At 55.0% G+C, this 14,716-nt stretch overlaps 1 protein-coding gene across 2 annotated transcripts; it reads right to left on the reverse strand.

Moving 5' to 3' along the window:
* Window positions 1–481: 481 nt before the first annotated feature.
* Window positions 482–3,599, reverse strand: SYF2 (SYF2 pre-mRNA splicing factor). Of its 2 annotated transcripts, XM_080381009.1 has the most exons (8): window positions 3,139–3,596; window positions 2,914–3,102; window positions 2,711–2,833; window positions 2,254–2,379; window positions 1,908–2,025; window positions 1,697–1,787; window positions 971–1,069; window positions 482–874 (listed from the first exon to the last, which is right to left on the reverse strand). In XM_080381009.1, exons 1-8 carry the CDS (start codon window positions 3,238–3,240, stop codon window positions 709–711), a joined length of 1,014 nt encoding a protein of 337 aa, XP_080237135.1. In that variant the 5' UTR covers window positions 3,241–3,596; the 3' UTR covers window positions 482–708. The 2 variants fall into 2 exon arrangements, with proteins under 2 accessions (XP_080237135.1, XP_080237134.1); XM_080381008.1 differs by having other exon boundaries at window positions 2,914–3,599.
* Window positions 3,600–14,716: the final 11,117 nt, after the last annotated feature.

A 14,716-nucleotide genomic window follows, 5' to 3' on the forward strand; every position in this document is an offset into this window, starting at 1 on the left:
GTTACGGTGCTGGTAGCTTCAGAGCACCCGAATTTAGTGGCCCAGCGTACTGGGCTCTGTGCTGTGCCTGTGACCTCTGGTCTATGGAGAAAAACACGCAGACATGTAAAGGGGCTGCTGCATGCGTTTGGAGCAATCGCTTAAAGGATTTTTTTCCTAGAAATAGCTATTAAAATGGAATTTCACTGTTCCAGTCTGGAAACTTAAAATTATGAAATTGCTAAGATGAGCCTGGCAAATGCATGTAAGAATTAAAGGAGTTCTGCAGCAAGTTGGTTGCTTGAGAGTCCCTTGCCCTCTTGGTAAGGAAGGATGGGCCGTTCTGCTGCCGGTAACGGGGTGGCTGTGCTGTGCACGCACTGCTCTGTGCTGACCTCCCACCTCAGGCACAGCCAGCTGCTGCTTCACAAAGGCCACGTGCTGCTTCTCACTAAAAAAAGTGTTCCTGGGGCCTTTGAGCTACTGCAGAATGAAGACAAGGTTTATTCTAAACAGAGAACTTTATTGAGAACATGAAATTGCAGATGAAAAGGTGGTTACAGCAAGTAAAAGCTGTATACAGCTAAAGTTGTTACGCAAACTACTTGTTTTACATTAAATATACTTATTAGTTTTAAAAATGGCTTAATAAGGACTACAAAGTGGGGTTTTTGATACAACTTAACATTGCTTGGGGGATGCAGTATGTGCTCTGCCTGAGGCATGAGTTCACACGGCTGTTCCTCTCTCCAAGTTCTGTTTAATCTCGGCCGTGTACTTCCCATAGAACCTCTCTGCCTTCTTGTTGAACTTGGCGTTCCTCTCGTTAATGTAGTCGATGTCTGCATCGTCATTGTAGGGACGTCGTCGACTGTATTTTTCACGCTTTTCGATTCTGTAAGACAAAGGGCAGTGTTTGAAGAGCTGGGGGTGAATCCTGTGGATTTGTGTGACACAGCAGCTTTGTGTAATCATCTTAGAATTTACTTACTGTTTTTCAAGATCTGCCACCATTCTATCGATGCCTTCCTTAGATGGCACATGAGTTCCGTGGAGGAGACTGTCAGATGTGGGATAAAGTGCTTCACCACTGGACAAGAGAGAGGGGCAGCACTTTACACAGCTGTATTGATCACTTTGAGAGCTCGCTGCTTCTGTCTGATTTTTAACGTAACCCTTCAAGGCACTTAACTCATACTGAACTGTGGGAATCCAAGGTTCAGGTGAGAACGTGCTGATACTTAACTCAATCTCTTTTTGTTATTTTGACACTAGCACGTGTCTACAAAAGATCCAGAAACCCACTGAAATGCTAAATCCATCTGAATGCAAACTTTGTGAGTTCTCATGCGAGTCAGTCTGTTCTTAAATCATGCCAGGCTGCTTAAAACCCCCCCAAACCCACTCAGAGAAACGAGTAATCTACTCATGCATTTAAGTATAATGTAATTGACAAAGTATTTCTTCCAAATCAGTAATGCTGAGTTTGAGGACATGAAACTCACTGATTACACCACTACTGCTCACAACTGCTGAAGCAGGGGTTGCTGAGTAGATGTACCAGGCCATGCGTTTTATGATTATCTTAAAGACTTAATTAATGTTACAGTATATGTGAGAATATACACGTTCTGAAACTATTAGTTAAGTCTTCAGTGTTTGCTAATTAACTTAGAAATACCACAGATGGCATCGGATGACTGAAATAAATACTTACTACTGCTCTTTGAGCTTCTCGTACTGCTCCAGGTCAGGTTTGATCTGCCGGGTTAACCTCTGGTACTGGCGCAGCTGAGCAGCTGCGTAATCTTGGGAAGAAAATAAATTGGTGTCAGGGTGAAGGTTTTTATTTCATAGTTCAGTTTGCAGCTAAAGACTAACAAAGGTTGTCACTATGAACACAGACCATTCCATAGGTAAGCCATTACCTGAAAATCCTAGATCTGGATTCTTCCTTTTCTTCTTCCTTTCCCACCTCTCGGCATCCTCAGCGCTGATCTCGAGCAGTTTCACTCGCTCATAGTCTTCTCCTCTCGCTGCACATTCCTAACCCAGCACAAAAAACGGTTCAGTTTTAACTATAACGGCCAAGCATCAAACCTAACCTACCTAGATCGGTCCAGTCAACCTCCAGCATAGGACAGTCATTTAGATAATCGCAAGTCTAAGAAATGGATTTTTTGGGGGGATAACACCTGTATAAGCTCCCAAGCCTGTCCAGCCACTGTGAGGGGGGCTCGGTGTCAGTGCAGGGAGCTGTAACAGTCTGGTTACCTTCTTCTTCTCCTCCACCTTCAGCTCCCACTCCAGCCGGGCTCTTTTGGCTTCCCAGTTTGCTGGCAATTTCAGTCTTTTATCTTCTTCCACCACTTCCTGGTGATTCCGCTTGCGGGCCTCGTTCTGGGAATGAACGGTTCGTTATCCCTGGCACCCCCGGCACGGACAGGGGAACCCCGGGGGGCCGGTCCCGGAGGGGGCCAGGCCAGGCAAAACGCTGCATTTGGCGAAGGGGTGAAGCAACCAGGGCCCGTTCATGCCGGACGGGGCCGGGACCGGGCAGGGTGCGCTTATGCGCCGGGAGCAGCGAACCGGCGCCACAACCTCCCCCCGGGAGCGCCGCCCGGGCCGGGCCACCCCAGCCGCCCCTTCGGCTCAGCCTCCCCGGGACCTGCGGCACCGCAGGCAGGAACCGGCTCCACTCCCGGTCCTGATCCCGGCCCCGCTCCCGCACCCGCATCATGTGGAGCTCGCGGAACTTGCGCAGCCGCTCCTCCCGCTTCTGCTCTGCCGCCGCTGCCGCTGCCGCCGCCGCCGCTGTTGTGGGCCTCGCCTCGTCCTCCGAGCCCGAGGAGCCCTGAAACAACCTGCACTCAGCCACCGGTCCCCGGGCAGGAGTCAGGCCGCCCCTCCCCCTCCCCCTCGCCGCCGTCTCACCTCGCCCTCGGGCGCGGGGGCCTCCAACCCGCCCAGCCCCACCGCCGCCGCCGCCGCCGCCATCACGGGCGAGAGACGCTTCCGCTTGGGGCCGCACTCGCCTCCTGCCGGGGAGCGGCCGCCGCGCTTGGGCGCCACCCTGCGGGCGGGAGGAGCCGCTGCCCCTTGCCGCCCCCTTCCCCGCACCGCCTGGGGCACGCACAGCGCCTGGGGCACGCACAGCGCCTGGGGCACGCACAGCGCCTGGGGCACGCACAGCGCCTGGGGCTGCCACGGGCCGCGGGCCTCCCGCAGGGCCGGCAGCGTGCCGAAGGGCTCGCCTCCCATCGAGCCGGGCCGCTCTGCGCTTCGCCGGGCTTTGTGCCCCCTGGGAGCCGCAGAGGCCCGGGGCTGCGCTCCCGCCGGGGCGATGGCCGCCCTCGTCAACGGGTCTGGGCCGGAAGGGAACCCAGCGCGCCGTCACTAAGGGCCGCGCTGGGGCGGCCGGGCCCGGCCTTCCGCACCGGGCTTTGCGGGCCGCATTCCTCTCTGCCAAGGATTAGAAGATGAAAAACACTGACTCTCCTGGTTTTTAACCTATGGAGGCAGATTTAAAGCCTTGTCGCTGCATCTTGGAGCCCTTTGGAAAGCAGTCTTTACATTACCCCTGTATTCCGGATGCCAATGGCCGGGCCGGCAGCCTCCTGCGGGCTGGAAGTGCCTCCATGCTTTAATAAACACTGTTAATCAACCTTTTTTTCTCCTTCTGAGGAATCGATGGGGTGATGCGCACTCTACAGGCAAAGCAAGAAAGCAGCTGAACCAGCTGAGCTCTGCTGTGCCGGGGCTCACCTGGAAGCACCAGCGGGATCCAGGGCAGGGCCTGGAGTAGGGTGGGAATCCAGCCACAGCATCCCTGCCTGCGCCGCCCGGGCCTGGAGTAGGGTGGGAATCCAGCCACGGCATCCCTGCCTGCGCCGCCCGGGCCTGGAGTAGGGTGAGAATCCAGCCACGGCATCCCTGCCTGCGCTGCCCGGGCGTGGAGTAGGGTGGGAATCCAGCCACAGCATCCCTGCCTGCGCTGCCTGCCCGCTCGGCCCTGCCAGCGCCACTCAGGGTACCTGCAACAGGTTTGCTCAGGGAGAAAGCTGCAGTTCTTACAGAAAAGGGAAAGTTTTGCTTCAACCACTGAGCAAAGTAAAAATTTCCACCATATTGCTGCCGTGGCCTGGATCTTCCAGCCTTACAAAGCCAAATGTAGATTTATTGTAAGGGTTTATCAACAACACTGACACGCACGTACAAATGCATCCATGCGTACGCATTTCTAATGTCTTTATACAGTAAAGGTAGAAGGGTTCAGAAATTTTGTTTTCCTCTGAAGGAATGATCCAAACCCTGTAAGGTTACTAACTGCCAGCCGACAGTAAGTTTATTAAATCGATCTTGTCAGCTGCGGCTCGTGACTTTCCAGCAGAGGGAAACGCAGCACAAGCGATGAGGGGTTGTGGCAATGGCAGGCAGCCCTGGCAAACGGGATCTATCTCTGTTCTCTTTTAACTCCACTTTCTTCTGCTGCCAAACTCTGATGCATGCTGAGTGATTAAAAATATCAAATACAGTGTTACCCAGCAAGGAGTCAAGTCAGAGGGAAAAAAATCCAGAAACCCAACCTAGTGAAGCCAGTGCTGTCAAACAGAGCAGACTGGGGCAAAGAATGGGAGGCAGAAGGCTTTTACATAGCCCTGTTGACAGTATCTTAAGAGAAAGGAGAGGATTGTCCTGACATGGTTTGGGTTTTGGGTATCTCCCCTCACCTGCCTCCTCCACATCCTCGCTGCTTGGCTGGGAGTTGTTGGATTTCCATGCACATGGAGTGGGCTGCCACCACACTGGGGACAGGGACCATGGGTGCTGGGGGAGGGGGGCGGTTCTGAAAAACGCAGTGGTTGGTGGTGTTGTGCAGTGCGGTGTCAAAATCTGAGTTACGTGCCTGGGCTGCTGCTTTATCAATATCTCTGCTCCATGTGGAGCTACTGGCCCCTCTGCCATGAGGTTGTCCCTTAGGTCCTGTCCTCACTGGCTCTGAGCCCTTTGCAGTAAGGGGTGTCCCACCGTCTGCGTAGGTGGCCCCATGGAAATGTTTGTTAGCAAAGGTGATCAGTGCATGACAGGAGCAAAGGAAAGCTGAGAAACATCTTGCTGCCACTGCAGCAGCAATCCTAAAGTCTTGGTGCTTGTAAAGAAGAGTAGCAGGATGCAGCCCTGCTCGTGTGCCCTAAGATAGTGCTTTGCTTCAGGGGCTGTCTCCATGTCCCTCATGTGGGAGCTGGTCACCACACTTGGGATCAGAGATGTTCCGGGAGCAGACAGGGATGCCAGCCTGGCTCTCAGATGCCTGAAACGCTGCATCAGCTGCGCCCCTCTGCAGCTCCTGCCTGCGGTCCTTCGACCAGCTTTTTATTTTCTGGAGCCTCCAGACAATCTCCTGTGACACTTGAGTGCTTGAGCGCTCAGTCACTCCTGGTCTCCTCCACAGACGAGTTAGGAGCAAGCAGAGGGGCAAGTGGAGGGAAGGAGGGTGGGCTCTGGGCAGAGGTTGCCCCACATATCTGCTCTGCTCCAGGACATGGGGGTGGCCACAGCTCAGCTGCAGAGTGGGGCCATCAGCCGCTTGCATACTCACTACCCTTTTGTTTAATCACGGGAAGCTGGATGGTTTTTATGGGTTTGTGCAGAGCCTTGGCCCAGCCAAGCCCTGAGCTTGGTGGAGCCTCTTTTCCCTCCTCACTGCCGTAATGCAGTTAGAAAATAAACCCGAGAGGTTTCCCTGGCTTCTGTGGATTTGCTTCTGGGTCCGATGCCAACTCAGGAAGCCCGTTCCTGGTGCAGGTGCTGAGGGTCTCCCCAGCTCAGTGGTACAACTGTGAATCCCAACCTGGCCTGAAAGAGCACGGAAATCTCCCAAACCCACTTTGTGCCAAGGAGCAGGGACTGGTCCTGCGCGGGCTGACAGTGAGTACATGCAGATCTGCTCTTGCTGTCACTTACAGTTAATTTATTTTTAGATTAAAAAATGTTTTTATTTCTCATGCACACAGAATTGGCACTGCTTTTTTGGGTCGTAGCTGACTCCATTGTCTTCTCCAGTTATGCCTCCCCTGCAGTGCCGAAATGAAAAATTCCAGTGACATATTGTACAGGGGTTGGGAGCTTGGAGGAACTGACTCATCTCAGTTATATTTGTCCTTTTCAAAGGGGAAGATCCTGGCCGAGGAGTGGTGGGGGAACAGCTCCGGTTATCTCCCATCCACCGCAGCAAAGGTGATGATTTTATCCAGGGGTCTGCAGGACGCACGGCTGAGAGCCCCTGTGATGGCAGCTGGGTGTCCCTGCAGTGTGAAGCTCCTTGGGCTGCTCAGACAGTCGGGGCATCGAGGAAGGGAGGGGTTTGTGTCATTTCTCAGAAAAATAATTGTGGCTCCAGCGTGACAGAGGCCACAGCATGCTCCCCAGGACGTGAGCCAAGCCCCCACAGGTAGCGAGCCTCAGCCCTGGGGATATTTCCCACCCATGAGGGAGGGTCAGTAGGGAGGACAACCCCAGCTGGAGCTGAAGCGAGGTGCTGCAGCGTGCCCAGCTTGTTCTGCATGGGTAGCTCTTAAACACAACAGCCGGGACACTGGGATGGCTGGTCCTTTGCCCTGAGCTGGGGCATCCATCAGTGTGTCTTCTCTAAACATCCACCCTCGCTGCCTCTGCTCTGTGGCCTCCATCTTCCACCCGCTGGGGCTGATCCACTGAAGTGCCTGGCTTGGGGGCAGCAGCAGCCTGAGCTGGGCGTGCAGTGCTGGGGCTGGACCTGCGACACCAAAGCGTGGGTGTGCAGTGCTGTGGTTTGGGTGTGCAATGCCGTGGCTTGGGTGTGCAGCGCGGTGCTTTGAACACGCAGTGCCATGCCTTGCGTGTGCAATGCCGTGGTTTGGATGTGCATGCTGTGGTTTGGGTGTGTAGTACCGTGGTTTGGGTGTGCAATACCATGGCTTGAGTGTGTGATGCTGTGGTATGAACATGCGGTGCCATGGTTTGGGTGTGCAATGCTGTGGTTTGGGTCTGTAGAGCCATGGTTTGGGTGTGCAATACCATGGTTTGGATGTGCAATGCCATGGCTTGTGTGTGCAATGCTATGGTTTGAATGTGCAGTGCTGTGGTTTGGGTGTGCAAAGCCGTTGTTTGGATGTGCAATGCTTCAGTTTGAATGTGCAGTGCCTTGGTTTGGGTGTGCAGTGCCATTGTTGGATGTGCAATGCCATGGTTTGAGTGTGCAGTGCCATGGTTTGGGTCTGCAGAGCCATGGTTTGGGTGTGCAATGCCATGGCTTGGGTGTGCAGTGCTGTGATTTGAACGGGCAGTATCATGCCTTGGGTGTGCAGTGCTGTGGTTTGGGTGTGCAGTGCTGTGGTTTGGGTGTGCAATGCCATTGTTTGGACGTGCTTGCTGTGGTTTGGGTGTGCAGTGCTGTGGTTTGGGTGTTCAAGGCCATGGTCTGGATGTGCAATGCTGCAGTTTGAATGTGCAGTGCCATCATTTGGGTGTGCAATGCTGTGGCTTGAGTGTGCAGTGCCATGGTTTGGGTGTGCAGTCCCATTGTTGGATGTGCAATGCCATGGTCTGAGTGTGCAGTGCCATGGTTTGGGTGTGCAGAGCCATCGTTTGGGTGTGCAATGCCATGGCTTGGGTGTGCAGTGCTGTGATTTGAACGGGCAGTATCATGCCTTGGGTGTGCAGTGCTGTGGTTTGGGTGTGCAATGCCATTGTTTGGATGTGCTTGCTGTGGTTTGGGTGTGCAGTGCTGTGGTTTGGTGTGCAGTGCTGTGGTTTGGGTGTGCAATGCCATTGTTTGGGTGTGCAATGCTGTGGTTTGGGTGTGCAGTGCTGTGGTTTGGGTGTGCAATGCCATTGTTTGGGTGTGCAGTGCTGTGGTTTGGTGTGCAATGCTGTGGTTTGGGTGTGCAATGCCATTGTTTGGGTGTGCAATGCTGTGGTTTGGGTGTGCAGTGCTGTGGTTTGGTGTGCAGTGCTGTGGTTTGGGTGTGCAATGCCATTGTTTGGGTGTGCAATGCTGTGGTTTGGGTGTGCAGTGCTGTGGTTTGGTGTGCAGTGCTGTGGTTTGGTGTGCAATGCCATTGTTTGGATGTGCAATGCCGTTGTTTGGACGTGCAATGCCATGGCTTGGGTGTGCAATGCCACAACTTGGACCTGCAGCGCCGCGGGTCCCTGCGCCGGGTGTAGGTGCTGCTGGAGCGGGCAGGCGCGATGCTGGGCTGCGCCCGAGGACAGCTCTTCTCCCCTCGGTCCCCCAAGGGAACTCACCCCTCCCCAGCCGCCACGTGTCACATCGGTGCCATCACGTGCAACCTGCCACATGGGCCTCTTGCGTGTCAGAAGGGAGCCGTGAGCGTGCTGGGGGATGTGATAAGGCCCCAGCATGCGGTGGCGTGAGTACAGCTCTCCTGCGCGGTCCCAGCAGCTGCAGGAGCCGCTTCCACTTCCTGCCCGTCCCTGCCTGTGCAGCGCAGCTCCATGCTGTTCAACAGCTGCCGCGCTCCATCCTGTTTCGTGATGAAAGGTGCTTTAGAAGCGGAAGAAAGTTATGATGATCAGGAGAAATAATGTACAGGCAGGGCTGGAGACAAGGCAAGCCTGCGCTCATCCCGGTCCCAGCCCTTGGGATGGGTGGTGGCGGCGGGGGGATGGACACCATCAGCCAGGCAGCGGCGTGGGGACGCTTCCCCACCTCTGATTTTGGGGGAAACTACAGGGGTGAGCATGGGTGGCATGTACAGGTTGGTTTGCCGGGTGGCCATCCCAGTAGCGTGCTGACATCTGGGAATCTCAGACACATGGCCACATCTCCTTTGTCACCGGGGTGGAAACAGGGGGCAGGGAAAGAGGCAGCGCCTGGGATGCCGCTGTGGTTGGGACCCTCAGGGCTGGGACCGGCAGGGTGCTGGGATTGACCATGCTGGGCAGCCCGGAGCAAACAGAAGTGCTGGTTTGAGTAAAGAAAAGGAAAAGTGGACCTAAAACTTGGACAGGACCACATCAAACTTGCAATAACTGCATTAATCTAGCGAGGTGGGTGATGTGTTTTGGAAGATAAGATTCATCACAGCATATTTGCTTTATGGAACAGGTCTAACATACTGCTTTATTGCCTGTAGTCATTGACCATGGAGAAATTTGGAGAGAGGGGAAACATGAAGACTGTTTGGTTTTTAGGTAAGAATAGAAGCTGGTTTTCTTACAGCCCGGTTCCTTTCAATCACAGACTACTGTTTGTGTCCTGTTGGGTTGCAATTATAATCTTTCAGATCAGACACATAATCATTGGGCTGGAGAGCAAAAAGTACCTGGGTAATGTGCTTAACAGAAATTAACCTGGTTACGTTCGTACTCTATTGAAAATGAGAAAGTGCTGATGGTCAAAATCAATTCCTCCCCAGCCAAATTACTGCAGGGCTGGCTTAGGGTTTCAAGCTAAATGCTCAACCCTCAAACAATGAGCCTGATTGTATTGAATTAGGCTCCTGATCATATAGTTCAAATGATGGCAATGGTTTGCCTCTAATGCTAGCAGCGAGCGTGTGGGCAAAATGGAAAATCCCCCCCGTTTTCCTCCCGGGATCACATGGAGGGTCCCGCTGGGTGTCCCCGGTGCCAGCCGAATGAGGGGCTGTGGGCAAGTTTCGCCCAAGCTGTCCCTGTCCACGTTACAACCCACCAGTCCGGGATCATAGCTTGAATTGGGGACAATGGGCTGCGGGATGTAGGGTGGGATGGTTTGGGAGTTGCAGCCCTAAGGACTGATAAATCACAGCCTTCCCAGGGAGGTTGATGTTTCTTTTGGAGACTTCTTAAGTGCCTGGAGAGCGGGGCAGCTCTCCGCAGCGCTTGTCAACTCCTGCCTGGTTACATCTTTTCCCTTAAAAGCCGGAACCTCGCGGAGTTTCCTGGATGAGAGCACCTCAGTCATTAACCGTGAATTTCAAATGAAGCAGATTTACAGTATATATCACAGAAATATACTGGTGCGAGACAGCGGGAGAGTGGCCCGGGGCACTTGCCTCTGCGTTTCTCCCCTCGCTGGGATCTGGCTGGGAAGTGACCCGGCTGATGTGCCACCCTCGAGTATCGCCCGCCGGCACAGCCACCCCGGTGCCACCGCGCAGGGCCGCACGCTGTGCTCACCATGTCGGGAGGTGCGGGGCTGGTTCTCCACCGGCCCCTGCGGGATGGGGATGCCTTCGAGGCTCCCAAAACCCAGCAGTAGTAGGGATCGATCGCTGGGGGTGGACGCTTCCCTGGGGGTGGAATGTGACAAGTGGCAATTAATTAGCTGTCAATAAAGGGGAAGGATGGGACCTGTGGTCCTGCTGTTGCAATTAGGAGGGAGAAGGAGGCTGGAGGGAGGGATGCTGTGAGCTGGGCAGCATGGTGGGGGACACTCCTGCTGTCAGTCCCAGCATGAGCAATATTGAGTCCACAACACCACGGGGGTCCCAAGAGGCTGCCCTGGACTTTGGGGGATCCTGCTGTTTCCCTTCCTGCTGTGGGACACGGGGATCGGGCATGGCCATCCCACCGGCTGAACCCCAGGGATGTGCCAGGATGGACCCATCCCCAGCGGGCAGCAGGCAGGGGGTGACTGCAGGGGAGCAGCCTCTCCGGGCGCAGAGGGAGGATAGCGTAACGTTTCCCCCGATCAATGAAGATTTTGGTTTGTGAGTTATTAGCCCGGTGTCATAAACTATCTGAAAACCACAAAAGTAAAATAATAAATCTCCCTGTTTACCTCCTGTGTGTTGTTTTTAAGTACCAAAGTCCCTCCAGGCATCTGTTCAATACTGCATCGGCCAAATGCAAACACAAATCACAAAGACAAAGCTGGATTTTGGGGAATATTAGTCAATCTTTGCTGTTTTCCAGTACTTCGTGGTGGGCAGGGAAGCCTCTGTGCGCTTGCCGGGCACCATGACCAAGTGGCGAGCACAGGAGGGCCAGCGCTGGGCAGGGCTGGGGCGGTGCTGGGTGAGGGTGATGCTGCTGTGGCTCCTGGGGACGTGTCCCTGTCCTGTGTGTTCCCCATCAAACATTTTGGATGCCTCTCACCCCTTCCCTGCTGTCCCCTCACCCCTGCATTTTTGCTGCTGCAGAGGTTGGGCTCTCCCAGTCTGATCATCGTGTTCTTGTAACCCCGCGGCGAGCCCCCCTGCGTGGGAAGCACACTTTAGCCATCATTAAATATTAAAGGACAGCCGGTGCTGGTAAGCAGCAGGCATCTCACCCACAAGCTGTGGTTCCTCAGCAATGCTGGGGGGAAAAGGGGCCAGCTCCCTGCAGGGCTCCCAGTTCTCCCAGTACACCGCCCCTGGGTGCAAACCCAGAGGTGCTGGGGGTCCGTGGGGCATCCATAGCAGCAGAGGGGCTGTGCCTCCCTCCCACCCACCCTCTGCCCCATACCCCAGGCAGCCTAGAGTTGTCGGGGTGTCTTCTGACCCCCCAGCCTCCCTTCCCCTCCTGCCGGCCACAGGTTTTCTTTTTAAAGATGCTTCTGGTCGCTCATCCCAGTATTTCTGTCTCCTGGCCACGGCCGCTGCATCCTCCTTCATCATTAACTGCCTGCTTGGGTTGCTCCGTGGTTTTCCCCCATCCCAGTGGTCTCTCCCCTCATTACCCACCAGAATAAACCTTTCAAATAAGCAAAAAAGAATGGTAAAGGCTATTACAGGCAGGGCCAGGGCCCGTGTGTTCCCTTCCACAGCACTGGGAGCCAGATCTGGGGAAAACTTCCAGTTGCAAAGAGAAACCACAGCCAAGACTGGGAGGAAAAAGCAGATTGCAAAAGCAGGGGAGGATGGCCGGGGGCGCGGGAGCTTGCTCTGGCACACTGCGTGGCTTCGGGGAGGGATGCTGGAAGGGCAGTCTGCATTTTAGGTGTGAAGCAATTAGGGTTGGGGTCTGATGGCTTTAACGGGAGGAGTTCAAAGAGGAGCAACAGGGCCACAGTGTCTCTTCCAGGGAGACGTGAGATGCGCGACTGCTGGTGGCAGAGCAGGGAGTGGTGGGTGATGCGGTACACGGGGGTGCATCGCTCACGGGCATCGTCGCACGCCGTACTGGCTACCCAGCACTGGGAGGGAGCTGGGGTGCAGGCTGGTTCCCATGGGACACCCCAAGCCCTGCAGCCCCCGAGCCCTGCACACGGCCACTCTCTTTGCAGAGTGGCACTAGGAAATGTGTCGTTTCCCATCTCCACACCTGGATTTCAGGAACCCTCACGCTGTTCAAAGCCGGAGAGGGGAAGAAGCCGGCCCCTTCCCTGACCGTGGGGAGCCTGAGTGGGGTCCTGCTCCCTCCGTGCCCTGCCAAGCCGCCCCACAGCTGGCGCAGGATTTGGGTTCACGGGGCTGGAAAACCAAAAGGAGCTGAGTGGGAGCATTTTGGGGGTGCAGAGCTCCCTACGCTCCCCAGCCCCCTGCTCTTTCCAGCCACTGGCAGCAGGATCCTCCCCAGCCAGGCTTGTGTCTGACACACCAGAGTGAATCCCTGCTACTACACAAGGATTTTTGTTTAGTTTTGTTTTGGGTTTTTTTGTGGTTGTGGAGTCGGATTCTGCTGGGATGTAAACAGGTGCAGCTTATTGGGTTTCTTCTGAGGCCTGATTTTGGCCCCTAAAGTGTTAAGTGAGTGCTAAGCCCTATAAAATTACCCTTTCAGCTACTATTTCTGCACAAAAGGCTTTCGGCGACAAGATATGCCAAAGCATCTGATGAAGTAATATGTCTATTCTCATTTGTGACATTTATTATTAACAGGGAAAAGAAAAAAACCCAAAACCCAGCCAGAAAGAACTCTTAATTGAAGGACTATTGTGCCGTGGTAACTGCTATTAAATTAATCTGCTGCATTCCTTTCCACCCACACACTTTAAAACTTCCTGGTTATAATTAGAACCATTTAAAACCAATTTGACACTCCTTGGATGATGCAGTTCAGCTGCTTAATATGGTGAAACTTTGGTGAAAGGAGCAGAGAGGGGCTGCGAGCAAGCTGGGTTTGCTCAGCTCTTGTGGAGGATCAAACCCAGGAGTGGATGCTCGTGCGCGGGGACGCTGGGTCCCGTGGGGAGACGCCAGGTCCGCTCCCCTCTGGCTGCGAGTCCCCCCGAGCCGTGGCCCGTCTCAGTCCTCTGCAGTCACCCCGGGGGAGATGCTCCCACGAGAGCCGCCCAGAGCATCCTTCACCCAGGGATGCCCGTAGGGGCTGGGAGGGTTGGTGATGCTGGTCCCTGCTGGGGGGTGCGAACACTTTCCCCCTTGTTTGGGAGGCACCTTGAGCGGTTGCCTCCTCCTTTGAGCAAGGTGATAAAAGGCACCAAAGCAAAAAACGTGCTGATGCAAAAGCATTTGAGTGTTCAAGCGTAGGAAAAAGGCATCTAACTGCAGAACCGAAAGGTGTTTGCTGGGTTTTTTTGGCAACAGGAGACCTCAGAGGCGTGCTGATCCCGTGCACCCATGCTCTGCCTCGAAACCTTGGTCAGGGTTAGGACGCTCTCGGTGTGTGCTAGTCCAGGGCTGGATTTGGGAAGGGTTCTCTGGCTGTGTGGGAGCTGGAGTGTAGCTGTTTGCTGGGCGAGTAAACAGAGAAACCACCAGGCCTGGCTGAAAACTGGTGCTGAGCCCCAGCGGGTGTCACTTCTGCAAATCTGTTCCTGCTCGGCCGCCTTTATCTGTCATTCTCGTAACCACCTGGGTGGCATTTCGCTGGTATCCACGGCGCCGTGCAGAGCTCTCGAGCACATCCCCGACCACCTCAAGGCAAAGCCAGTTCCTCTAACCGGCCCTGGAAGATCCCGTTAGTCACGGTATCTTTACTGTCACCTTCTGTTTCCTTCTGCATTTGGCTTTCAGTTTTGCGACATGTGTTAACCAGGACTGTGTGCCGGATCCAGCCCCAGCCCCGCAGCTTCCTCACCCGCCGCTGGGACGATTTCCTCCCGGCACCCACCTTGCACCCGTCCGCCCGGCAGCCAGGGGTGTGACAGCTTCAGCGCTTAGGTTTTGGGGAAAAACGTGGTGGTTTGTGCTCTAGACCCTCTGTTCCATACGTTTCTCCTTTAGGGAAAAGGCTGCGGTGAAAATCTCAAGGGCTGGAGCATCGCCCCTGGTTACCTCTGCTACAGCTCGGTTTCGGGGTCCCGCTTGGGCCTTGGGGGCGAGGGTTTTTGGACATGGTTTGCATAGAGATGTGCGCTGCTGTGGCCCCAGTAGCTCCACAGAGCCCACGCTCTTATCCAGGGCCAGTACCAGCTCCTGGTCCTGCTCGGTGCTGCTGCCCCGCCCGCTCCTGCACCATATATTGGAGTAAATACTGCTCCAAGCACGTATTTAGCCATTCTGACCAGTGCCATTTGCCCTTCTTTCGGGGCCGGACTCATGCCAGCGCCTTCCCTTTTCCTTGACCTCGCTGCTCTCCCTCGTACGGATGTTTCCCGTCTCTCCCAGATGCCCTTAGTCACATTCAGCTCATCCCCACCTCCCTCCCTTGTGCTGCCCGCTCCAGGGCTCAGCGCAGTGGCACGAGCTGGGGATGTGCTCTCGTGCCCCATCCAAGCGAGTGCTGGGCTGGATCTGCCAGGAATGGCAAGGAGAAGGAAATGTGGGGGTTTTCCCCCCAAGCAGGCCCCCGCTGCAGGGCAGGGACCCCCGGTTGGGGCTGGTGATGGGGAGCCACAGCCAACAGGTCGTCTCCACAGGGATGG

The sequence above is a fragment of the Falco punctatus genome (assembly GCF_963210335.1).
Source record: "Falco punctatus genome assembly, chromosome: 3".
In the NCBI taxonomy this organism is placed as follows: domain Eukaryota; kingdom Metazoa; phylum Chordata; class Aves; order Falconiformes; family Falconidae; genus Falco; species Falco punctatus.